This window comes from Pogonomyrmex barbatus, unplaced genomic scaffold (genome assembly GCF_055798465.1).
Source record: "Pogonomyrmex barbatus isolate J1 unplaced genomic scaffold, ASM5579846v1 scaffold3, whole genome shotgun sequence".
Classification (NCBI taxonomy): Eukaryota; Metazoa; Arthropoda; class Insecta; order Hymenoptera; family Formicidae; genus Pogonomyrmex; species Pogonomyrmex barbatus.
The window spans coordinates 18,694,423-18,716,910 of NW_028297127.1; the positions used below are offsets into that span (position 1 = coordinate 18,694,423).

The 22,488-nt window shown below is 32.6% G+C and overlaps 6 protein-coding genes across 13 annotated transcripts; 5 read left to right on the forward strand and 1 right to left on the reverse strand.

Annotated features, from left to right (window-relative positions):
* The first annotated feature begins 83 nt into the window (after nucleotides 1-83).
* hdm (meiosis specific with OB domains hold'em) lies at nucleotides 84-4,206 on the forward strand. Its single transcript, XM_011639732.3, has 8 exons — nucleotides 84-1,300; nucleotides 1,661-1,792; nucleotides 2,062-2,330; nucleotides 2,540-2,762; nucleotides 2,867-2,983; nucleotides 3,205-3,367; nucleotides 3,469-3,676; nucleotides 3,778-4,206. Exons 1-8 carry the CDS (start codon nucleotides 1,180-1,182, stop codon nucleotides 3,964-3,966), a joined length of 1,422 nt encoding a protein of 473 aa, XP_011638034.2. The 5' UTR covers nucleotides 84-1,179; the 3' UTR covers nucleotides 3,967-4,206.
* A 331-nt stretch (nucleotides 4,207-4,537) lies between these two features.
* LOC105427800 (condensin complex subunit 2) lies at nucleotides 4,538-8,403 on the forward strand. Of its 2 annotated transcripts, none has more exons than XM_011639723.3 (2): nucleotides 4,538-4,878; nucleotides 5,449-8,403. In XM_011639723.3, the coding sequence occupies exon 2, from the start codon at nucleotides 5,533-5,535 to the stop codon at nucleotides 7,627-7,629; it is 2,097 nt and encodes a 698-aa protein (XP_011638025.2). In that variant the 5' UTR covers nucleotides 4,538-4,878; nucleotides 5,449-5,532; the 3' UTR covers nucleotides 7,630-8,403. The 2 variants fall into 2 exon arrangements, with proteins under 2 accessions (XP_011638025.2, XP_088935377.1); XM_089079251.1 differs by having other exon boundaries at nucleotides 5,452-8,403.
* Nucleotides 8,404-8,409: 6 nt separating this feature from the next.
* LOC105427801 (malate dehydrogenase, mitochondrial) lies at nucleotides 8,410-11,309 on the forward strand. The gene is made up of 3 exons (XM_011639724.3): nucleotides 8,410-8,973; nucleotides 9,416-9,799; nucleotides 10,604-11,309. The coding sequence occupies exons 1-3, from the start codon at nucleotides 8,410-8,412 to the stop codon at nucleotides 10,988-10,990; spliced, it is 1,335 nt and encodes a 444-aa protein (XP_011638026.3). The 3' UTR covers nucleotides 10,991-11,309.
* Nucleotides 11,310-13,362: 2,053 nt separating this feature from the next.
* Nucleotides 13,363-17,503, forward strand: bwa (alkaline ceramidase). Its single transcript, XM_011639721.3, has 4 exons — nucleotides 13,363-13,918; nucleotides 15,353-15,509; nucleotides 15,640-15,877; nucleotides 15,994-17,503. Exons 1-4 carry the CDS (start codon nucleotides 13,826-13,828, stop codon nucleotides 16,313-16,315), a joined length of 810 nt encoding a protein of 269 aa, XP_011638023.1. The 5' UTR covers nucleotides 13,363-13,825; the 3' UTR covers nucleotides 16,316-17,503.
* purple (6-pyruvoyl tetrahydrobiopterin synthase purple) lies at nucleotides 17,287-22,457 on the reverse strand. Of its 4 annotated transcripts, none has more exons than XM_011639719.3 (4): nucleotides 22,237-22,457; nucleotides 18,468-18,648; nucleotides 18,155-18,234; nucleotides 17,287-17,836 (listed from the first exon to the last, which is right to left on the reverse strand). In XM_011639719.3, exons 2-4 carry the CDS (start codon nucleotides 18,545-18,547, stop codon nucleotides 17,535-17,537), a joined length of 462 nt encoding a protein of 153 aa, XP_011638021.2. In that variant the 5' UTR covers nucleotides 18,548-18,648; nucleotides 22,237-22,457; the 3' UTR covers nucleotides 17,287-17,534. The 4 variants fall into 4 exon arrangements, with proteins under 4 accessions (XP_011638021.2, XP_011638020.2, XP_011638022.2 ...); XM_011639718.2 differs by having other exon boundaries at nucleotides 22,136-22,456; XM_011639720.3 differs by lacking the exon at nucleotides 22,237-22,457 and adding an exon at nucleotides 22,078-22,121.
* On the forward strand, nucleotides 19,229-22,013 carry LOC105427796 (uncharacterized). Of its 4 annotated transcripts, XM_089079253.1 has the most exons (9): nucleotides 19,229-19,363; nucleotides 19,514-19,581; nucleotides 19,682-19,827; nucleotides 19,954-20,053; nucleotides 20,306-20,361; nucleotides 20,446-20,741; nucleotides 20,817-21,100; nucleotides 21,210-21,329; nucleotides 21,412-22,013. In XM_089079253.1, the coding sequence occupies exons 1-9, from the start codon at nucleotides 19,259-19,261 to the stop codon at nucleotides 21,806-21,808; spliced, it is 1,572 nt and encodes a 523-aa protein (XP_088935379.1). In that variant the 5' UTR covers nucleotides 19,229-19,258; the 3' UTR covers nucleotides 21,809-22,013. The 4 variants fall into 4 exon arrangements, with proteins under 4 accessions (XP_088935379.1, XP_088935378.1, XP_088935381.1 ...); XM_089079252.1 differs by having other exon boundaries at nucleotides 20,306-20,741; XM_089079255.1 differs by lacking the exons at nucleotides 19,682-19,827; nucleotides 19,954-20,053.
* Nucleotides 22,458-22,488: the final 31 nt, after the last annotated feature.

Consider the following 22,488-nt stretch of genomic DNA (forward strand, 5'->3'; position numbering starts at 1 on the left):
ATTTTTATATGTATCAATTACACAGTTTTCACACTTTGAAGGATATTCATAATCCATGATATTTAAGGTCATATGATTATTTAAAGGCAATATACAAGTTTAATTACTATAACATCTTATAATAAATCTAAGACGCTCTTACGATTGTAGTTTGCAACAGTAATAATAATAATTTTTTTAATACTTTTTCATAAATAATATTCTTTTATTTTTTACTAGTAATCATTTAATTTTCTTTTACTATTTATTGTTAATGTTATTTGTTATCATTTCTTATTTGTTATCATTTTATTTTATATTATATATTTTTTTAATTTATGAGTTCAATAATAATAATTTTGTCAATCATATTTACAAATTTTAATGTTGTTTTTACTTTTATCATATCTCTGATAATTGTATTTCAATCTCATGTTCTTGACAAAAATTTGATTGGGTGGTTTAAGATTTGGTTATTATTATGCGCTATACATTATATCATATTTATATCGGCCGGTGCTCAGGAATTTTTGAATGAATCACCAATTAGAAAATTTTATATTTAAGTGACCAATTAGTGACATAGGCAACCCCGTTCGTATAGAATAGCATTTAATAATCTAATTAAGAAATTTTTACTCTTTTTGTCCTAATTAGTCATGCAATATTTGTGGTAATTTATTACACAAACTATTTACAATGCACGCGAGTTATTACTAAAAATTGTTTATTAATAAAAATAAATCACTTAATTTTATTAGTTATTTATAAATATGTATTATTTATACAATACAATATATATTATATATATTATATTTATACAATACAATACAATATATATTATTAAATTCATTCTTGTCAAGAAACTGTAAATATTAAAAAATAACGGATATCTAAATATTTGAGGAATTTTAATTTTTCAAAATGGAGTATATCATTAAAAGTGACTTTAACTATCATTTAATTATCATTATTCAATGCCAATATTCATGAAAAAGTGTTTCTATTGATTGCCTGCGCAAAAATTCAAATTTCCTCCCTTAGTAACAATTGTAGCAAAATTGGATCGATCGACAGTTGGCGGTACTGATCAGTAAATTGAATCGTACTTCGAAATCTCTTACGCTCGAACGGTGCAGATTTCCTTTTTTTATCCGTTTTTACTCGATTCGATTTGAACCAACGCATTGATCCTTAGACATGTCCTTCATATATAGGCAGGAAATAAGATCGCTGCAGGACGGCATGCCGAACACTTTCGTGATCGGCGTGATTATAAATAGCACGAACATAAAAACGTTCGATACGACTCGGACTAAATGTACGTATCTATCTATTGTTTCTTCTTCATTTTTATTTCGTTCTCATATTTGGAACGATCGGCCGATTGGGGAGGCCGCAATAAAAGAACTTTTATCAAAAACCTTCGGTCGATTTGCATATATATCTTTTCTTATAGAGGAACCTTTCGAATTAGATGCAACGAAATGCGCTTCGCCATTTTGTCGCTTTCAAAGTACATCTCATTAAATTCGCATCGAAAGAAAGATCTAATAAATAACTCGGATGAATTATCTTTATATAAAATCTTTTTATCTTCAATCATCGGATTTTATATGAAATAAGAAAAGGAAAAGTCTTTTTCGTTTCCTCTTTCTTATTCTTTTATTATGTATTGCAGTCAGCAATGGCGAACGTAGTGTATGGTCGTTCACTTTGCGCGATACCGAGGAGGACTTTATTAACGTCACCGTCTGGGGCAGTACAGAATTCATAAAAAAATTATCGTCCACGTTTAATATTGGCTCCGTAGGTACGTAAATGTTTTAAAAATAAATTATCGTTAAAATTCTCAAATGTTAATATAGCATTTTGCAACAAATATTACCTAACAATTAATTATCGTTGATCGACGGAAAATTAATATATATTTAATTTTATATATAATTCAGTATATATTTAATACATTCATCACAATTAGTTAATATAATAGTTAATTATTTCTTAAAAAATTAAAATAGATTGATACATAATTTTCTTCATTTAATATATCCTGTCCTGATAACAGTGTCTGTTTTACAGTGGAAGTGATAAGCGCAAAAATTGTGAGACGCCAACCCAACGATAGAAATGAACAATTTATGCCATCGACTTCCAGCCCTTTCGCTCTGATTGTAAACGAAGGTGCGGCTCTTATACAAAAACACGATGCGCCAACTCATGAACAGTATAAGAATTTGTTGACGCGACCTGTGAAAAGTGTGACTTCCGCGAAAAGCCTAAAAGTGATTCTGGACAACATAGAAGCTCTGTGTGATCGCTTTGTTGATCTTCTTGTTGTTGTTACATTTGTAAGTAATGAATAAATACATCAATCACGCCACTTCTTTTGCTACTACTAAAAATGAATAATTTATTTAATTAGAAATTAGAGAAATTACAACAATTTATAATTATATATAAAATATAAAAATTTGTCATTTTGTTAGCATGAAAATTTGGCTTCGATAAAACTGTTATTTCTTCTCGAAAATATTAATTTTAATTAAACATACTACAGATCGGTGACACCCGTAATTTAATTACACGAGACGGACGAGCATTGACGTGTCGCAATTTCGAAATCGCAGATGGATCGACGGATAATACAGTGTCGTTGATGTTGTGGGATAAAGATTGGATCGAGAGATCTGCGTTTTGGGAACCGAAGAAAACAATATTATTCTTGATCGACGCTCGCATCGCATACGATGAGTATAAGAAGAAAACTGTGTTAAGCATCTGTATGTCAAAATTCTGATTTTTATTGTTATATTTATTTAGTTATTATCGATACTTGTTATTTAATTATTATTACATTTGCAATATTTTTTTTTACTATATGCAGCAAGACGAACGTTGATCACGGAATGTGTGGATGTACCTCAAGCTTTAGATATCATGAATGCAGTGCAACATTATGATCTTGACTCTATATGCAGTGATTCGTTCGCTGTACCAAATCGTAAGAACTGTGAATAAGCATTTTATATTGATTATATTATCCTTTATATTATGTATGTTAAATATCTTTCAATTATTTACATTATATCTACAAAGAATATTTCGTACAATAAACGTAATAAAGAGAGGCGAAAAAGAAAAATAGAAATTTTTTTTCAAAGAAATACAATTTAAGATTCTGTTATCTTTTTTGTATGTAAAACATTATTATTCATTTCTAAGCGGATACTATCACGACTATAATGACGGTACAACAAATCACGGAGAAATTACAGAAAAAAGCAACTGCAGACGGTGAAAGATTGCAATTTGCGGCGATCGTGAAAGCATCGGTAACTGAGATGAATCTGGATGGACCACTCAAAGACATAATATCTATAAAATGGTAATTTCTTTTCAGTCATATTTCATACATTCAATTGATAAAAAAATTGATGAAAAATTGATGATGTACTTGTCATTTCTTATATTTACTTTTATTTTTAGTGCTCTTTGTAAAAAGATCATTGCAGATGTGCAAGATTCTTGTATGAACTTAAATTGTCCGTCGGGCAATGGGATCCGGACACCATTAAATGTCGTAAAGTTTAACATAAAAATCAATTTAAAGGACGATACTGGGTATCTCATCGGATGTCGTTTAATCGGCGACAACGCGGAACGAATTTTAGGTTGCACAGTTGAAGAATTTCAAGTACTACATTTTTAAATTTATTTTATATGCATAAATTTTATTAAACAGTTTTGGTTTTAAAATCAATTTTATATAAGGCATAAAAGATATGATTATTGCAGGCAATGACGGTAGAAAAGCGCAGTGAAATGAAGTGGCAGTATCTATTAGAAAAATGCGATGTTCGCCTGCATATTCTCGGGCCGACGTCTATCTTCCCGCGTGCCTTATACAACGTCTTATCTATTCAATTGTGTGTAGATAAAGAAATAGAACAAGCTCTCGAGCTTGTAACCACATCCGAATATTAAGTATTAAACGCAGATCTCTGATTTGAATACATAATTTTTCATAATAATAATTATTAAAATGTAAACTTTTCATTTCTAAGCGCACACAAATAAATTATAAATTATAAAAATATATTGTCATAAACATGATTTTTTTTAATATAGTTGTAACATAATCGTATTCATTGATATTGCACAAATAATAAATATGCAGATACACACAAATGTATAATTAACATAAAATAAAATAATATAAAATTATTTTTTAAAAATTACAATTTTTCTGAAAATAAAGATAGAGTGGTTTATTAGTAATTTAAAATAAAAAAATGTTATAAAATTTCAAGAAAATGTCAAAATTTCGGCGAGTTAAAATAGTGCGAGTTAAAATCTGATTTTTGCTGTTTACAACTTTAATTTTGCAAAAATTTAAAAAAAGATTTGTAAAATTTTACATTAACATAAAAATTCTCTTAAATTATTTTCTTTAGTTATTTCCATTTTTAACGAAAGTACAAAAAGTGTATGAAAGTGCAATAAAATAGCACGCAAAGCAGATCTACAGGTTTTTAGGAACGCTTACTACGTCATAATATTTGAATGTAGTTCGGTTGGAAGAGTGTGAAAGACTCAACGTGTACATACGTATATTGGCGTTATTTCCGAGTCATCCGTGTTTTCAGTTTTTTTCCATTCTCTCGAAAACTTCGATAAATGAGCAAGGTGTGAAGAACCAAGGGCATTTCAGTGTGAACTCATTGTATGATTGTTTTACACGCATTTCTCACAAGATACATCCGATGCCTTCTCACAGTAAACGTACATTACAAATTCTGCAGAGAACTTTCGAAGAGCTGCAGCGTTATTATACTCTGTTACAGCTTATTAGGGCCGAACTCGAAAAAATAGCAGGAAATTTCGCTGCCATAAACGGTGGGTACTGCCGAATGAGCTTAAATAAATTAATATAATTGTCTTAACCTGCGATAATAAATAAACAAGAACGAAACAAGAGTTTTAGTGTGAATAAAATAATTTTATATATCTCAAAGTTTTATAATAAAATAATTATTTTTTTAAAGAATCCTATATCTTTTATATTTATCTAGTAATAAAGTGATTTTTCAAGGTTCTGACAATGGAATGTCTTCTTAGATCAATCAGACTTCAAAGATTCTCTGATTTGATCTGAGATCTGTAGAAAATATACAAATAGTTGTAATTTTTCTAAAATTGTATTACCGTTACAGTTCTTTTTTCCTAATAAACAAATTTAATAAGTAAATTTACTAATATTTACCTATGTACTGCTCTGAGATAAATTTGTTAATTACTAAATTTTTCTATAAAGATGTTATGTGTTAAAAATTTTTTCTTGAAGACATTTTTTAGATGTACATATTATTTAAAATATTAAACAGATAATTATATAGGTAATTATTTTTCTCATATTTGTTATTAAAAATTTATAATGCTAATCAAAATAATTTTTATTTGTTTCAGAAGCATAAGGATAAGGATCAATACAGATTATAGCAATTTATATTTATATAAGAACAAAAAGAGGTAAAGATCTTTTATGATAAAATGGATTCTCGTAAGTCTTTAATGCACAAAAGATTGGAGGCTATACAAAATTCATCAACTTCTTCGACATCTTCAACGTTATTGCGACGAAAATCCATTGCCAAAACACCAGAAAGTACTCTTTCAGAAAATGATGATGAGGCGGAACGTCTTGCTCGTCGACGCGAGATTTCTGCAACGACGCCGTTGTTGGTATCTTCTAATAATAAAAGGCATTCTCTAGGTCTAGGATTTTTAGCGAATATTTCAGAGCCGCAAATGGCCGAGAGCATAAATCAGTGTATAAAACTGAGTACTGAGAATAAGATTAATGCCAAGAACGCGTTTGCTCTCGGAATGATCGACTTTATGACATATATGATAAAGAAACAGGATGTCAATATGTCGAATCTACAGGTAGCTAGCACGTCCTTGGATGTCAGTACCAAAATCTATGGATTTCGTGTAGATAGTGTGCATATGGAGATACTCAAAATGGTTGGTGGACTGGATAAACATGTGGATGATGCGGAACAAAATTTGGACGAGCAAAGAGAAGCTACCACAGAAGATATGGAAGCAAACATCGAGATGCAGAAGAAGAAAAAAAAGAAGAAAGCAAAACAGAAGATTTTCAGCACTATGGAAGCTCTGAGAGGCAATATCGAAATTGCAAAACCCTTGTCGATGATGATAGGCGAGGGAGATCTGCAGACCAGTGACATGCTGTACCAGGCGTGTCTGCCGAATCACGCGAATTCCGGCTTCTATCAACATCCATACAATGACGTGCTCGTCGATGTCTTAGAAGACACATCTGAGTCACAAAGTAATTCGAATGTGAAATACACCATACCGGCAATCGAGGACTTCTCGAATCTGGAGATCTGCGCGTCGTACTCGAACTTCGAGTTTCTCGGTTGGTCTGTGGATAACGAGCCGGAAGAGATGTCGGATGAGGGAGCCGAGTCCAATGATGATGACAATCGATTCCAATTTGATTTGGATGCCAGTATGGAGCAGGATAACGAACCGGCACCCGAGCCTATGAATTTCTTTGATATCGAAGGCGACGATAACAATGAGAACAATGTTCAGAGATGCTATCGAGAAAAAACGAGTAATCCAAATGGGAATATTGTGGATGCGCTTGACGTTCGGCCATCAGCCACATCTGAATACTCTTTCGTTCAGTCGAGCATAAACTTGCATTGGGCTGGGCCATCTCATTGGAAATTTCGAAATCTTGCAAGACCTTTCACCGATACTGCCGCTGGTAGTATCAAGGAGACTGCGGCAGGTTACACGCAAGCCAAACTGTCAAAGAGAAAACAGTTCGAGTTGTCATACGACGACAAACACAATGTAGATGAAAAGTTTGCATCGAGTCATTCTAATAAGTTACAAGCCAAGACCGCGAAAACAGAATGGAGTACCGAGAATGTAACATTACCGGAAGATGTACATTATGATGTGATGCAGCTGTGTAAACTATATGTGTACCAGAAAATGATTATAAAGCCATCAAAAAATGGGAATAACGAAAATGAAGTGATCACTGCGGATATGTCTGATGCCGAGAGATATGACTATGATAATCCAAATGATACTCTAGAATATTGTCCTAATGTTGAACACGATGGTGATTACGATGATTACGGAGGTAAAGATGATGGTACCGAGAATTATAGCTGTGAAGATGATAATGCTATTGTCACGGGTAGCCAGGGTCTCATCGGCGACAATCTAGTAGCCGCGCCCAAGCTAGTTAACAAAATAGCCATCCCATATTGCTTGAAGGCGAAAAGGATCGACATGCGACAGTTGAAGAAATCTATATGGAGTTGCCTCACCGAATCCACAAATAATAATAATAACACGGACGTCGTGAATATCGAAGAAACGGCAAATGAAGCTGATAAGATGAAGGACAATAAACGATTCAGTGACATTTATAAAAAATTACCGAAATTGTTGACGAAAAACAATGCCGAGGCGTTGAGCGTACCAATTTCCTTTATATCTATGCTACATTTGGCGAATGAGAAAGAACTAAAGATTAATTCGCTGCCGGACCTGTCTGACATTATCATCGAATCTGGAGATTCACCTAAGTGACCTGAGAAATAACATTGATTTGTGACTACTAATCTCTATGTATATGTAATGTTCCGAATTTAATATTTTTCATGGCAAATTATACATTAAACTTTCTTATATGTAAAATTGCCTATATAATTTCTCATGAAAAATATTATATTCGGACTAATATCACGTATCATACATAGATATAAAAGTACAAAATCAGGAAAGTCTCTCAAAATCACATCGGAACAGAATAGACATTTTTTTTTTATTTAGAAAACGAATAAAAATCGCATTACATATTTATTTATTTCTGTTACGGTGTATTGTATATAGACATAATTTTAACTATTCGGGCCGCGCGCGTACGCGAAGATAGATTTGCGAATTATTGTTGCGAATGTTAATCAACAAACAGGCATGAATTTGTACAAAAATGCGACGATAATTGTATTAAATATTAAATTTAATTAAAGAGTATCATTTTAATTTGATATCTCTATATATGATATTAATAACAATGATATAAATAACAGACATTTGTACAAATCTAGCGTTTTTACTATAGCGTTCTTACTATAGTTGTCAAATTTATATTATTTGTCAATTTATCAAATAGCAAATTACAATCAGCATTACAATTAGCATTACAATTTTTATATAAAACATGAAAAATAGTTATTGAAAGTTGTTGCGAGAGTGTTTATAATATTTTTGTATTTAACTCGATGTTTTGTTCGGCATAAGTATATACGAGTATATTTTTGTCATAAAGAATAAAATATCTTTTTATATTAATACGAAGAATATTTTATGTTTGGCTTTAAATTTATTCATCTCTTCATGTACGAGCTTCACGTGTGTTCTACATATCGCGGATCACTTGTTTGCCTCTGTCGAGTTGATTTCCCTCTTTCCGATCCATTTTACAAAATCGTGAAGTGTTATGAATCAAACTTCTTTTCTACATTTGAGAAAAAAAATAGGCAACGTCAAAATCATGCAGTCATGACTGCGTTATCGAAATATCTTTATTTGTCAGTGCGGCAATGCGGACGTTGTCTCATTTTTTCGCGTCGCGGATTCTCGCAAATTCCTCCGACAGACGACCGAAAGGTTCAAAAAGTTCAGGAGAAAAATGGAAACAAGAATGTACAGAGAGACAACAAGTCTAACATAAAAGTGTGCATCATCGGCGGCGGAGTGACACCGCTTTACACCGCAGTTCTTTTGAAGCAATATCAGATTATTAAGAATATACATCTGGTGGATACAATGGACTCCACGTCAGAAACTTTGACGGACGCATGCCGCCTGGAGACCAGTCCTCGTATAGATTATTTCCGGAGAAAAGATATAAAGGAAGCTCTCAGAGAAGTACGAACTCTTATTCTCCGTTTCAGAAATAATAAAATATTACATAGAAAAGCTCTTGCAGAGCTTTGTCGTAAACTCTTCGAGTGTTTAGACATTGAAATGAAGCGAAATTATTTGCGCGAGTAAATAAAGTATGAAAGGAAAAAGTACCCGGTTTGATTTAGTAATCTGAAAGAAATTTTAATTAATTATATAAAGTTATAATTTACAAAATGATATTTTTCTCATTCAAAATTAAGAACGAGGAAACATTCCAAGTTCTAAAATATCTAAAAAGGCAATTCATTAACGCAAAAAATTGAAAAAATTTATATGTTAACAAAACTGATAGAAACCCTCAAAAAAATGCTTAATACGTCCATGATGCATATGATAGATTCACGTTTGTTGATTACATTTAACGACTGCACGTACGATTACATGAATATCGAAAAATATTTAGGTGAATATTGTCGCGCTCATGGACGAGACGGACGTGGCGAGCGATTTGGAGACCCGGACGCAATTCAAATCGATGACCGGCTACGTACGTCAGATGACGGATCGAATACTGCGCTTCTGTCCGGACGCCCTCGTGGCCGTGTTCGCGCGCCCCGTCACCGCCACGCTCCCGATGGTCTCGGAGATCTTCCGGAGCTCAGGCTGGTGGAATCCCGACCGGATCATCGGCTCCACCGCGATGTACAGCGAGCGAATCGAGGGGATCGCGGCAGCCATCCTCAACCTGGAGCGCTCGAGCCTCTCGGTGCCGCTGGCCGGCGGCGCCGACGCGCGAACCCTCGTGCCGTTGCTATCGCGCGCTATTCCGTTCAACCAGTTCACAAATGTACGAGTAAATACCGTATTCCTAGAATTATAATATGTCGTAAGAGTTTCTGCCCGTGGTCAATGTTGCTGTAATATAATTGCAAAATTTGTGTTAGATGATTCGTCCAATTCTTAAGTCACAATTGAAGATGTAATTGATCATTTCAGAAATCAAATTTTTTATTCCAATTTTTTATTCTTTTATTTTTCAATCTTAACGCACGAAGCGCATTTACAACTTTAATAACTTTTCCTATTTCTTATTTAATAGGAATGATCTGTTTAATTTCTGAAAAAAATAAATTTAAATGCGTTATATAAATTATAGAAATGTTAGGCAAAAAGTTCATCTTTTTTATTAATTTCGTCAGAAAATCAAAATTCTTTGGAAAAAATAAATTGAAAAACTCCTCTTTAAAAAGAGAAAAAAAATATTGACGCTAATTTTATCTCGATTTATAATATAAATAGTGTTTCACGTATTCACTCGTAGAGATTAAAATTCTATTAAACCTCTAAAAATAGAGACGTAAATATTAAAAACTGAAATCTTTATGGCGTAGATAAGAAGCAAGCGTATCAAATTACTTTCGCATCATATCTCAACTGTGACGACCTTCTCGATTCTTAACGTAATTGGCATTCATTCATGCATTTAACGATATCTCGTTTATACAGCCGCGATTGTGCAACGTATCGCTTTAAGTGATAATTAAATTATAATTTACGATATAACATAATTAATTTACGAATTTACATAATATAAACATATAAACAACATGAAAAGAAACAACATGATGATCAATGTTATTAACATCATTAGGCGCAACGCAAGACTCTGCTGCAATCGTTTCGAGCCGGCGACGAGGCCGCGAAAATAGGATCCCCGGACAAAGGTCCATCGTTATCGCCGGGAACAGCGGCTGCAAAGCTGATTATCACCCTCGCCGCTGGTCTATCCGGACTCGATCACGTTATCACATGCGCCTACGTGCGATCGGACGTACTGCCGGTTTGCCGATTTTTCACTAGCGAGCTGCAGTTGGGTCCGGAGGGAGTCAAGCGAAATCTGGGTCTACCGAAAATCTCGCCCGCGGAAGTGCTCCTTATCGAGCAGACAATACCCCTTATCAACGAGTATGTCGACATGGCGGTCACGGCGGTACGGACCGAGAAGACAAATCGTACAAGGACGAACGTTATTTCCTGATAATCCGGGAAATATCGGGCGGAATGAGAACTCTTTAATGAAAGCTGTATAAACATTCGGATGTTTCGGTTTTAGTCGATACTGAAATATATTTGTAAATATGTTGCAAATGACGACAATTCTATTTCCTCGCGATATATTCGTTTCTTTTACCCATCCAGGGGTGTCCTTAGAACGTAGGATATTCTTCAAACGTCCTAAGATTTCTCGTGTCCTAAAGATAGGATGTGGATATTAATACAACCTTTGGTGTAATGATTTTTGTGAATAAATAATTTGGTGTAATAATTTTTGTGAATAAATAACTTATCAAAATGAATTTATTATGAATTTACAAAACAAACAAAATATTACCGATCAAACAGACAAAAAAATAGATAAATCGTTGATATGATAATTGCAAAAAAATAAGTCGAGTCAAAACTTCACTTCGAGTTTGCATCTTCAGGAAAGTAATTAAAGCCGATCTTTCTAAGAAAATTTTATCTTTGAGATTAAACATATAATTTTCTGTTTTTCCGTTTCTCATCCCAGTGATCCTCATCGCTTTTTATACTTCTGGGAGTCGATCGTGTAACTTTTCTCCTAGGGCGGAAACGTGAAAAGTGAAATTTTTCACGTGAACTTTTCCGCCATGTATCTTAGTGGCGGAAAGGTGGAAATCTAGGGAATTAATAAATATGCTTCGGAATTAGAGAAGATTAGGGCTGCGTTAGGATTAAGTGTACGTAATACACTTACCAGGTGTATGCATAAGTTTTTTCCGGTTTAACTAAGAGATGTCGCCAGCGAAAAGTACGCAGCGTATTAATTTGACACATACATCATTTTGTTCGTCTGACATTTAAAACTACAAACACACACAAGTTGAGTCCGCCAAAAACTAGCGTCTTTGTTTTATCGTTCAGTGATCATGTCGAGTTTTGTGCCTGAAAAAGAACATTTGCGGCACGCATTGCTTTTTTTATTTAATCAAAAGAAAAAGGCTGTTGAAAGTCATCGTTTGCTGGTAGAAACATATGGTGAACACGCTCCATCGATTAGAACATGTGAGACATGGTTTCGACAATTTAAAAGTGGTGATTTCAATGTGAAAGACAGTGAGCGCTCTGGTAGACCACAAAAATGCGAAGACGAGCAATTGCAGAAGTTATTGGATGATGACCCAACTCAAACTCAACGGCAATTAGCAGAAGCATTACATGTATCACAAGAAACAATCAGCAGACGTTTACGAGCAATGGGAAAGATCAATAAACTCGGTAAATGGGTAAATGGGCCATAAATGGTCCACACGATTTGAATGAACGTCAAATGGAAAATCGCAAAGTCACTTGTGAAATGCTGCTTCAACGAAAGGAAATCATTTTTGTATCGAATTGTGACGGATGACGAAAAATGGATTTATTTTGAAAACCCGAAGCGGAAAAAATCGTGGCTTTCACCTGGCGAAGCCGGTCCATCAACACCAAGGCCAAATCGCTTCGGCAAGAAGACCATGCTCTGTGTCTGGTGGGACCAGAGCGGTATTGTGTATTATGAACTCTTGAAGCCCGGCGAAACCGTTAATACACAACGCTATCGCCAACAAATGATTAATTTAAACCACGCATTAATCGAAAGACGACCGGAATGGGCCAGAAGACATGGCAAAGTGATTTTGTTACACGACAATGCGCCGTCTCACACAGCAAAACCAGTGAAAGAGACCTTGAAATCGCTTGGATGGGACATTCTTCCGCACCCGCCGTACTCCCCAGACCTGGCGCCATCTGACTATCACCTCTTCGCATCAATGGGACACGCGCTCGCAGAGCAGCACTTCAGCAATTTCGAGGAAGTTGGAAAATGGCTCGACGAATGTGGTTTGCCGCAAAAGACAAGCAGTTTTTCTGGCATGGTATTCATAAATTATCTGAAAGATGGGCGAAATGTGTAGAAGCCGATGGCCAATATTTTGAATAAAAAAAAATTAATTTCCCTTGAAAATTACGCGTCTTTTTTTTACTAAAAAACCGGAAAAAACTTATGCATACACCTGGTATACAATTGGTTATTAAAAGATGTATATAATACTGTACCAATAAAATAATTTTCATTAACTATAAAACCTATGAAACTATGTTTCATGATTTCATTTTCTACGCATCCAAGCTACATACATAATCGCTGTACGTGAAAAGTTTCACGTGAAATGTCAAGGTGTGAAAAATGAAGAGTAAAAAGTGAAAAATGAAAGGTGAAAAATTTCACTTTTAAAGTTACATGATTGATCCCCTGCTCCGTGATTGTGAATTGGCGCATTGCGAAACTTACCGACGGAGAAAAAAAAAACCGTCACGACCTCCCTCTGTATTTATTTACGCGAATGCAGCTATCGTGTGTGACAGTATCGCGCACGTGCGACGTACAGTTTTGACGTACTGCGCATGCAAACGTCTCTCGCTTATCTTTTGTTTTGATTCGTATCGATAAGCGTGAGCCGAATTCGTCGCACGATCGGACGACCGCGTACATTGACACCGTGGCGTCGCTTTATCTCTCTCTTTCTCCTCTCGGTGTTGAAACGACGCGGAGTATCCCGAGTATTTAGCTGGCCGACAGCTGACGGCACGCAAATTCGAGCAGTTCGCGACGTACCGTCGAATGAAATCGCGTCTCTCTCTCTCTCTCTCTCTATCTCGTCACGGGTCCCGAGATATTTATATCCGTGCGAATGCGAGAGAGCGCCCATTGTTCGTGCGCGAGGCGAACGATGCTCTCGTAAGGTGACTTCCCTGGTCTCTCGATTTCTCGGATCGTCTGGCAACTTCGAGGAAACGCGTTTCGGTCATCATGTGGAAACCCTTCGAGGCTGGCAGTTCACCGGTGGACTGGTGCGAGGGCAACTACAGCATCTCGCCCAGCATCGCGGAATTTATGAACACGGTTCGTATACGTCGTTTCTTGATAATCTATTTATATAAATGTGCAAGATCTTCCAGATTTCTCGAATCAATCTAGAATTGATTTCTCCTATAGTTTCAGGTTTCAAGATGCCTCTTGATTTTGCAAGAATAGTGAAGTTATAATTAAGAATTTATTGATTCGAAATAAAAAACTTTATCAGAGATTAGTAGAATCTGACATTGTCTGACATTTTGTAAGATAGTCTCGAAGTTATTTGATATTGAGAGTTGTGATTGATGATTGATTTTCAGTTTTTTCTTTTTTTTTCTAGTTTTTTATGTGAGATGTTAAAGAATTATCATAGATCACAGTTTCCAACAACTCTTATAAATAAGGAAATTTGTATTGTTCTATAAGCAAGACAAAGGATATTGAACTATTACATATACTACTATGAATCTTATATTTTCTTGATTAATTTATAATCTATTTTGTTAGAGAAGGATTTTCAGGTATCTATAATACTTAAATAAAAGAACTATTAATTATAAACTATTAATTCATAAAAAAATGGAAAATTTCCTAAGAAAAATGGATTTTAAACTAATATAAAAAAAATATATGTATATGTAATAACTATAAATCTTTCGTTTTGCTTATAGACTTTACTTTTACTTATATTTTACAATTACTTTATTTGCAAGAATTATATTCTGAGAAATCATGACTTTTTTAACAAACCTGTTTAGCATAAAAAATTATCTTAGTAAAAAAAAAAGATGTAAATGAATTAATGTTGCATCTTTCAATATTAATATTCTTGAAATTAAAATTCAGAAAATGTTAAGAAGAGATTTATATATATATATATATATGTTACAAAGAAGTTTTGTGTTGAGATTTATTCCACAACATAAATATATAAACGCAAATATATAACTGCTTCCAGTCTTCTGTTGAAACAGGTATTTTTTACCTCATGCATAATTCCAAGTACATCGGTGAACTCATAGGTCAATGTTATATAGACTTAAAACAAAGCTTGTCCTTGATTGGACAAAAAAATAGTTTAGCCATAAACAAGATAAGGAATTTACACATGAAAAAAATAACAAAAGATAACATGCTTACGAACAAAGATGTAGGATATTATAATCAATTTATATATTGATTTGTAAAGCTCATTTCTTATCTCTGATAAATCTCTGACATATGACAAATATTTCATCATCTTTTATTCATTCCATTATCTTATTGCATTAGCACATGTAAGTGTGTTGTTTTTATTTGCTACTTGAATCTTATTTTATATTTTAGAACAATGGAATATCATATTTCTAGTGAATATAATTCAAAAAGAATATTTTTGGGCAGAACTGTATTAAATAATGATTAATTGAATTAGAGAAATATAATAAAGATAAAGAAAGAGAATATGTTGTTTAATTTGTCTACTGTTCTCTTATTTTTTAGTTTAGTAATGTAGTCTTCCTGTTGCTTCCACCCGTGCTCATGCACTTGTTTAGAGACTATGGACGCTTTGTAAATCCAGGAATTCATGTAATCTGGTTCTTGCTGATGATAGTGGGACTTAGCAGCGCATATTTCCATGCTACTTTGTCCTTGATAGGTAAGAATTTTTTTAAAAACAATATTTATGGAAGAAAAGAATAATATCTAAATATTTTCCAATATATTCTTTTATTTAACGAAATCGATATTTATATTGCATAATAACGAATCTTGTGTATATGCGATAGGTCAGCTATTAGACGAATTAGCTATCTTGTGGGTATACATGGCAGGCTTCTGCATGTTTTTTCCGAGAAGATACTTCCCAAATATCGTCCGCAACGATAGAAAGCTCTTCTCTATATGCGCAACATTGCCTACTTTAATTGCAACTGGCTTGGCCTTGATACATCCGGCGGTAAATGCTTTTGCGCTGATGAGCCTAGGTGTACCAGCGTTCGTGTTTTTGGTCATGGAATTGAAAAGGTAATTATATCAATTTAAAGACTCCAACATAATTAAAGAGATCTGGAGATAGATCTCAAAAATTATACAAAAAGTACACGTAACGATGTCTTAAAAAAAAAAATAATAATTTGAAGGACCACCTCGATGAAGGTATACAGACTGGGTTTGCGATGTGGTGCCGTATGGATTCTGGCGGTATTCTGTTGGTTGAACGATCGTCTGTTCTGCGATACCTGGCTGAATCTAAACTTTCCTTATCTTCATGCGCTGTGGCATCTATTCATCTTCATTGCGAGCTACACCGCGGCGGTGCTTTTTGCGTATTTTGCGGTTCAAGATGAAAAACCGCAACAATTACCGGTGCTCAGGTATTGGCCCAAAGATGATTTCGAACTCGGCATACCATACGTAACTATTCGAAGTTATATGAAAACGGGTTGTAACACTAATATATAGCTCTCGTGATAACTATAAGCTCAATTAAAACTGTAATACATTATTTATTACAATGATATATCTAGCATTTAGATTTCGATATTTAATGTTTAAGTTAAATATGCAGATGTTTGGTGTGGCGTTTTATGTAATTTACGTTTATTTTTTAATGTTTTATATCGTATCTCATTTTAAAAAGTATAAATCATTAAAAAAATACTATTATTAAGTCATTAAAAAGAAAAAAATTATTAAATTTCATATCATAAGAACATGAAAAAAACAAGCACATAAGAAATTTCTATATAAATGGTAATTGAATATCTAAAATTCATTGAAAATGTGTTCTAAATTATGAATAAGTTTGTGAAATATTTGATTTAAAATACTTTATTATCTTGAATGCTTTTTTTATTTTAAATGACTGAAAGTATCCATGATTAATAAGTGAATTACGTATCCTAAAGTAGCCTAAAATTTTTACTCGAGAATTAGTTGTTTCTTTAATGATATTAATTAATAAAATGTTTCTATTATAAAAATCTGAAATAGATCTTAAAAAGAGGATATATAGCTTTATAATAAATAATATTTTCGTTTCGTCATTATAAATGATGATAAGTTATGTACATAATTGAAAGTAACATATATAGAAACAATAATTAATTCCTCAGACTCCTCTCAGTAGAGATTAAAAAGTCGAAGATATTATATATGTACATTAGCAAATTAAAAATTATTTATGGACATGATTACATTGTGATACGTATTCTTGTTAAATTTTTTACAAAAGACTATTTTCTAAAGATGGTCAAATACAAATTGTTATTAGAAGTCATAAACGTATATTTCATATTATAAGTATCGGAAATGCATAAAGATATAGTATGTACTTAATAATGTCCTGTTAGTTATTAACTAGATTAGAATCTCAGGATTCTAAAAACTATTTTAAGTGTAAAACTATATATACATGTGCAATAAGAAAAAAGTTATTACGGGTGAAGCATTTAATTTTTTGCCATATCGTAGATTGTAACTACAATTTTTATTTAAATTATGACAACGGAATGTTAAAATTTGTATTACCTTTACAGTGTACAGTTCACATATATTTACATATTATTTTAAATGATTTTAATGCTGTATTATATAATTGTATACAAATATAATAAAAGTATTGGATAAATATCAAAAATATATAACAAATTTATGATTAAATGACAACAAAATGACTTAATTAAGAAATAGAGGATACATTTTCGTATTCTCCCCTAAAATACATAACATTTTTGCCAGTTTCGTGAACTTTGACTTCATACAATAATTCAGGTTTGGGCATAAGTTTCTTTAGTTCGTTGAAAATATAAATGGCAACATTCTCAGTTGTTGATACCTTATCTGTAAAATAGTCTATTTGCTTGTCTATATTTTTATGATCCATTTGATCCATTAATACTTTCTCCATGCAATCTTTCAAGACTTTCAAGTTCATAACCATCCCCGTTAACGGATCTACAGGGCCACGGACGGTCACTTCTACTGTAATTGAAAATAAATTTGACTTTATCTCGACAAGATCTTGATCTCTGATCGGTAAAAGATTTAAGATTAAATATTTAAAAGTGGGAAAGAATTCAGTAACAATGATATCCAATTCTTTAGCAAAAACGTTATCATTCATTCGCAGTTTTCAAATTTACAATTTCTCAATAATTTTAAATATCATTTTGAGTTTTTTAAATCAAGTAATAAAAAATTGTAAAAAGTATTCAATAAGAAAATGTCTGTCTCATTCTTTTCAGACATCTTGTTAACAGCTGCTGTTAATTGCTGCATGTGACATGAGATGCAAATTACCAGTATAATTGTGACCATGTCCCCAAAAATTATTGCACTTTCCATATACTTTTTCATTTTCGTATTCGGTCAGATGTGGACTAAAATCAAAATTCATTAAATCAGTGTGATGTGACTATGAATTCTTTAATCAATTTCGATAAGATCAATTTAAAGAGTCAATTCTTCTCTTATGATTTAATGCATATATATAATTTTTATATAGAAATAATGTTTTATATATATATATAAATATCAATATATATACACATACATATGCATTGATCGTGGAGGTTATTAGATATTTGATAGAAAAAAAATTTATCTCATTCACCTATTCAAACGGTGACAGCAGGAGATCTGTTCCTTCCGCGTCAAGTAAGCGATTGGTCTCTTCTCATAATGTGGATCCATTCTCGAAGATAAGAACACGCGGACACAGAACTGTAGGCGATGAAAAAAGCGTTTCCTCCGCTGAATACGCAGTAACGATTAATTAAAACTCATCACGATTGCTGGAAATAGCCATTAGAATAATCGCTAATCAGAAATCTTCGATGATTGTAGTTAATTATCTACGATCGTATTCGATACAATATAGTAATGATTCCCGATAATTACGGATAATCGTCCACAATCGTTCAATGTCCAACGATCGAGTTTATATTTTCAACATATTACTTCGCGAGGAATTCAAGACCTATATCAAATAAATGGAATCTACTGAAAACAAATTTTCCAAAGTATTTGGCAAATTGCAAATTTTATCGGCAAAATGTCAGCGGAAGCACAACGGAATATCGGTTGGCAGAATGCCGATATCATAATCGGTGTTATTTACAATATTATTTACGGATATTAGGGCTTACGAAACTTAGACGAATAATATTATTTACGTCGTTCGATGAGGTCTTGTTAATAATAACGTCTTCTCTTCCCAATTATTAGGTCAAAAAATAAATTTATGTAAACATTTGCTTGATGACAATTTTACATCTCGTTTCAAGAGCAAGTATCTTTTTCTTTTTCGTGAAGTCGTTTATTTCTGTTGCACGGATCGTCCGTGAAAACACGTGTATTTTTTCCAAATTTTGTATTCCAATTTCCAAATAGACATTTACGAACATGGATCTACTGGATATATCGAAAGTGGACATGAAGGAGCGACTAGATTTAATTAACAGATATTATAGCGAATTAGACTACGTCGAATATGAGAGATACAAACGAGTGAGTGTTTAGACCCGACGTTTCTCAGTACTTCGCATAATTCACTGTTGATGTTGAAAAATAATGAATCTAAGTTTTTGGCTTTTAAAATGATCTGATCATTTTCTTTAAAATGTGAAATTCTATTTTCTTCAAATTTGTTTTTTTCAGAATATATCAAGTATAATACCCACACTATCGCATGTTACGCAACCTAAGGGTGACAATTTTGTGAAAAGGTAACATTATTAATAAATGGATATTCAGTTTTAGATACGCAAAAACACGATAAGTCTCCACTTTTGTTCCTGTTTTTATATTTATATTTTATATTTATAGATTTTTAATGACAATACAAACGATTTATGATTCAAATTATTTTTTCGGATATATGGGTTATCATAAAGATATATTTACTATTATTTGTGATGTATTATACTATTATCCATCGAATGCTAATTGGAAAACTCTTAACGATATATCTGGTAATATCACATTTGCAATGAAGATATTTCATGATTATTTACTTATTTATGTTCTTATCTTGTTATAAATTAGAAGTAATTTAAGTTGCTCTCTTCTAATTTTCTGAATTCTGATTTTTCTTTTAGAAAATAATGATAAAGTATCGATAATTTGGACGATAATGTTATCACTTTTTAGTATGTATATAAAACCAGAAATGATAACATTTTTGGAAGAAATGATTATGTAAATATTTAATAAAAATTCATATACTGTTACATTTCTTGAACATATTAATCGATCGATTTTTTTTTATGCTAAAATTAATATCACGGCATACATATAAAAAATAGATGAAAAAATATAAAATTAATTGTCAAACATAATTTCTCGCTTGCTTTATTTTATTTGAAAACATTAATAGTTTCATATTAAAAAATATCTCTATTAAAAAACTTTCGAAATTGTTATCTTATCTACTATTTTTGTATATTTCAGTAAAAATTCATCAGCGGATAATGATGAATATAAACAGTATAAGACACTACTTTCACGTAAGAGAATTAAAAACGTATTTGAAATATATTTCAAAATTTTGTTTTTACCTCTTATAATCAATATTTTCCATATTTATATAGGTCAGAACATTGAGATAATACTTTTTGAAGATGCAGACTTGTATGCAGTTATCTATTATTTAAAACTGTTACATGAAGTAAAGTTTCGAAATTTGAATAAAATTTGGATAGCAGAACCGATAAAACAAAATTTTTTATCTCTTGTATCTCACTACTTTAAAAAATTTAAGTGTCCCACTTGTATATTTCAAACTAAACAAGAATTATTAACATTACCTACATTTTACAAAATGAATATAACATCCATATGGTCTGAAGACTTTATAGCTGCTAAGAATTTAGCAGCATCCTTAGATGTATATCCATTATTTATTACATAATATAATATTATCAAATTATTTTAGCAGTTTTAACGATTTTGTTTTTAACAGAGAAATATTGTATTCATAAATACAATGCCTTTCTATGATGCTTTCGTAGTTCTGCCTTATATAGAAGTATTCAAAGTTCCACTGCCTAAGAATATCGATAATTTGAATGAAGATCAGTATATAATAAACATGATACAGCCAATAAGAAAAACAGAACATATACAACATATACAAACATCTATAAATCCAATTTACAATTTTTTGTTTTATGACGGTGCATGGCAAAAACCTATAAAACATACTTATTGGATACAACATGATGTTGTAAGAGCGAATGCATCGAGGTATAAATTTTTTGTCTTACTTCAAACTGTAAATTTTTTAATTCTAATATAGTGACAAAATCTAATATAGTGACTCGATATTTTGGAACTGATCTATATGCATTTATAGAGATGATATTATCAAATGCGTCGCATCAGCTAGAAAAGGATTCAATAGTTGGAGTATTCTACCTTCTCGGTCCAGAATTAAAATATTAAGTCGGTTATCACATGTATTACGTTACAGTGGGTATGTTAAATTGCAAAAATATCTGCATCTCTTGTAATATCTTGTAAAATATCTGGGATTATCTTCTTTTTCTTTCATTTAGTATCTTTAACTTAGCGCTGATAGTATCAAACTGGGTGCTATTCTCAAAATGGTACAAATCTTCATTATCTTTTGCTAAATTCGGATTTGCCATGTCAGCAAAAGTCCGTAAACCGAAAGGCATTATCATATTGATGGAGGAAGATGGGACAGTTCTGTTTGATAAATTGATACAGAGCTTAGTCATCGGCAACACTGTCATCGTAATATGTACTAGTAATTCATTTAATCTGGCGCCATACTGTGACATATTCTCTACATCTGGAATACCACCTGGTGTTATAAATTTGTTGTCCTGCGAAGACGTAATGCCTCTAAGCAACAATTACACTGCGACTGAGCTCAAGGACATTTATTATCAGTTCACTGTATCTAAGCAAATCATAACTTTGCTGTAATTTTTAATAGCATATTGTGATTAGCATTTGTGATCAAGAAACCAAGAGGCTTATGCTTGGAGATTCTGTCACTTCAAGCGCGTTTCGATAATTTTAAGCAAGGATAGCTTTTGTCACCAATCGATTTTATTATATAAATAATGTACCTATACGTATTATATAACGTATTATATTTTATTTATAAATAAAAATTCATCAAGCAAAATTTACTGTTGTAAAAAAATAACTATTGATTATAACCAGAATCATCATGTTAAACTGTTATTTACGTTCAAATTTCACATTCGATAAGACGCAAACATTCGAGGATATTTAAAATAATCGAACCTGTCAAATGTGTTAAACGATCAGCTGCTATCAGCTTAAGATCATGATGCCAACACGTAAACGCGGCTCATGCAGACGGCTGAATTACGGAAATTACTAACCTAAAATTGGAATACCGAAACGCCAATTCGCCAATCAATCCGGACAAGTGTCAAGATTTGGTCTGTTTTTTTTTTCTTTGTAGCTGCACTATGTTAACTTTTCTCGACCAATCCTGAGCAAGAGTCCCAGAACGGCGCCCTGCGTTCCCGATTGTGATTGGCGTGGCTTTCCATTCGCAATCCGAGGGAGATCTTGTTTCTCCTCTCTCTCTCTCTCTCTCTCTCTCTCTCTCTCTCTCTCTCTCTCTCTCT

What these genes read in the sequence shown, in the direction of transcription:
- LOC105427801 (XM_011639724.3), top strand. Translation starts at nt 8,410, where the DNA reads ATGTTTGGCTTTAAATTTATTCATCTCTTCATGTACGAGCTTCACGTG. An exon ending in TAAAGGAAGCTCTCAGAGAA is followed by an intron (nt 8,974 to 9,415) that starts GTACGAACTCTT and finishes AAAAATATTTAG; the next exon opens with GTGAATATTGTCGCGCTCAT. An exon ending in CGTTCAACCAGTTCACAAAT is followed by an intron (nt 9,800 to 10,603) that starts GTACGAGTAAAT and finishes TAACATCATTAG; the next exon opens with GCGCAACGCAAGACTCTGCT.
- LOC105427800 (XM_011639723.3), top strand. Translation starts at nt 5,533, where the DNA reads ATGGATTCTCGTAAGTCTTTAATGCACAAAAGATTGGAGGCTATACAA.
- purple (XM_011639719.3), bottom strand. Translation starts at nt 18,547, where the DNA reads ATGGATCCACATTATGAGAAGAGACCAATCGCTTACTTGACGCGGAAG. An exon ending in TGCTGTCACCGTTTGAATAG is followed by an intron (nt 18,235 to 18,467) that starts GTGAATGAGATA and finishes TTTTGATTTTAG; the next exon opens with TCCACATCTGACCGAATACG. An exon ending in ACATGGTCACAATTATACTG is followed by an intron (nt 17,837 to 18,154) that starts GTAATTTGCATC and finishes TTTCAATTACAG; the next exon opens with TAGAAGTGACCGTCCGTGGC.
- bwa (XM_011639721.3), top strand. Translation starts at nt 13,826, where the DNA reads ATGTGGAAACCCTTCGAGGCTGGCAGTTCACCGGTGGACTGGTGCGAG. An exon ending in TCGCGGAATTTATGAACACG is followed by an intron (nt 13,919 to 15,352) that starts GTTCGTATACGT and finishes CTTATTTTTTAG; the next exon opens with TTTAGTAATGTAGTCTTCCT. An exon ending in TTGGTCATGGAATTGAAAAG is followed by an intron (nt 15,878 to 15,993) that starts GTAATTATATCA and finishes AATAATTTGAAG; the next exon opens with GACCACCTCGATGAAGGTAT.
- hdm (XM_011639732.3), top strand. Translation starts at nt 1,180, where the DNA reads ATGTCCTTCATATATAGGCAGGAAATAAGATCGCTGCAGGACGGCATG. An exon ending in GTTTAATATTGGCTCCGTAG is followed by an intron (nt 1,793 to 2,061) that starts GTACGTAAATGT and finishes TCTGTTTTACAG; the next exon opens with TGGAAGTGATAAGCGCAAAA. An exon ending in TTCGTTCGCTGTACCAAATC is followed by an intron (nt 2,984 to 3,204) that starts GTAAGAACTGTG and finishes TTCATTTCTAAG; the next exon opens with CGGATACTATCACGACTATA.
- LOC105427796 (XM_089079252.1), top strand. Translation starts at nt 19,259, where the DNA reads ATGGATCTACTGGATATATCGAAAGTGGACATGAAGGAGCGACTAGAT. An exon ending in GGTGACAATTTTGTGAAAAG is followed by an intron (nt 19,582 to 19,681) that starts GTAACATTATTA and finishes TTATATTTATAG; the next exon opens with ATTTTTAATGACAATACAAA. An exon ending in CATGTATTACGTTACAGTGG is followed by an intron (nt 21,330 to 21,411) that starts GTATGTTAAATT and finishes TCTTTCATTTAG; the next exon opens with TATCTTTAACTTAGCGCTGA.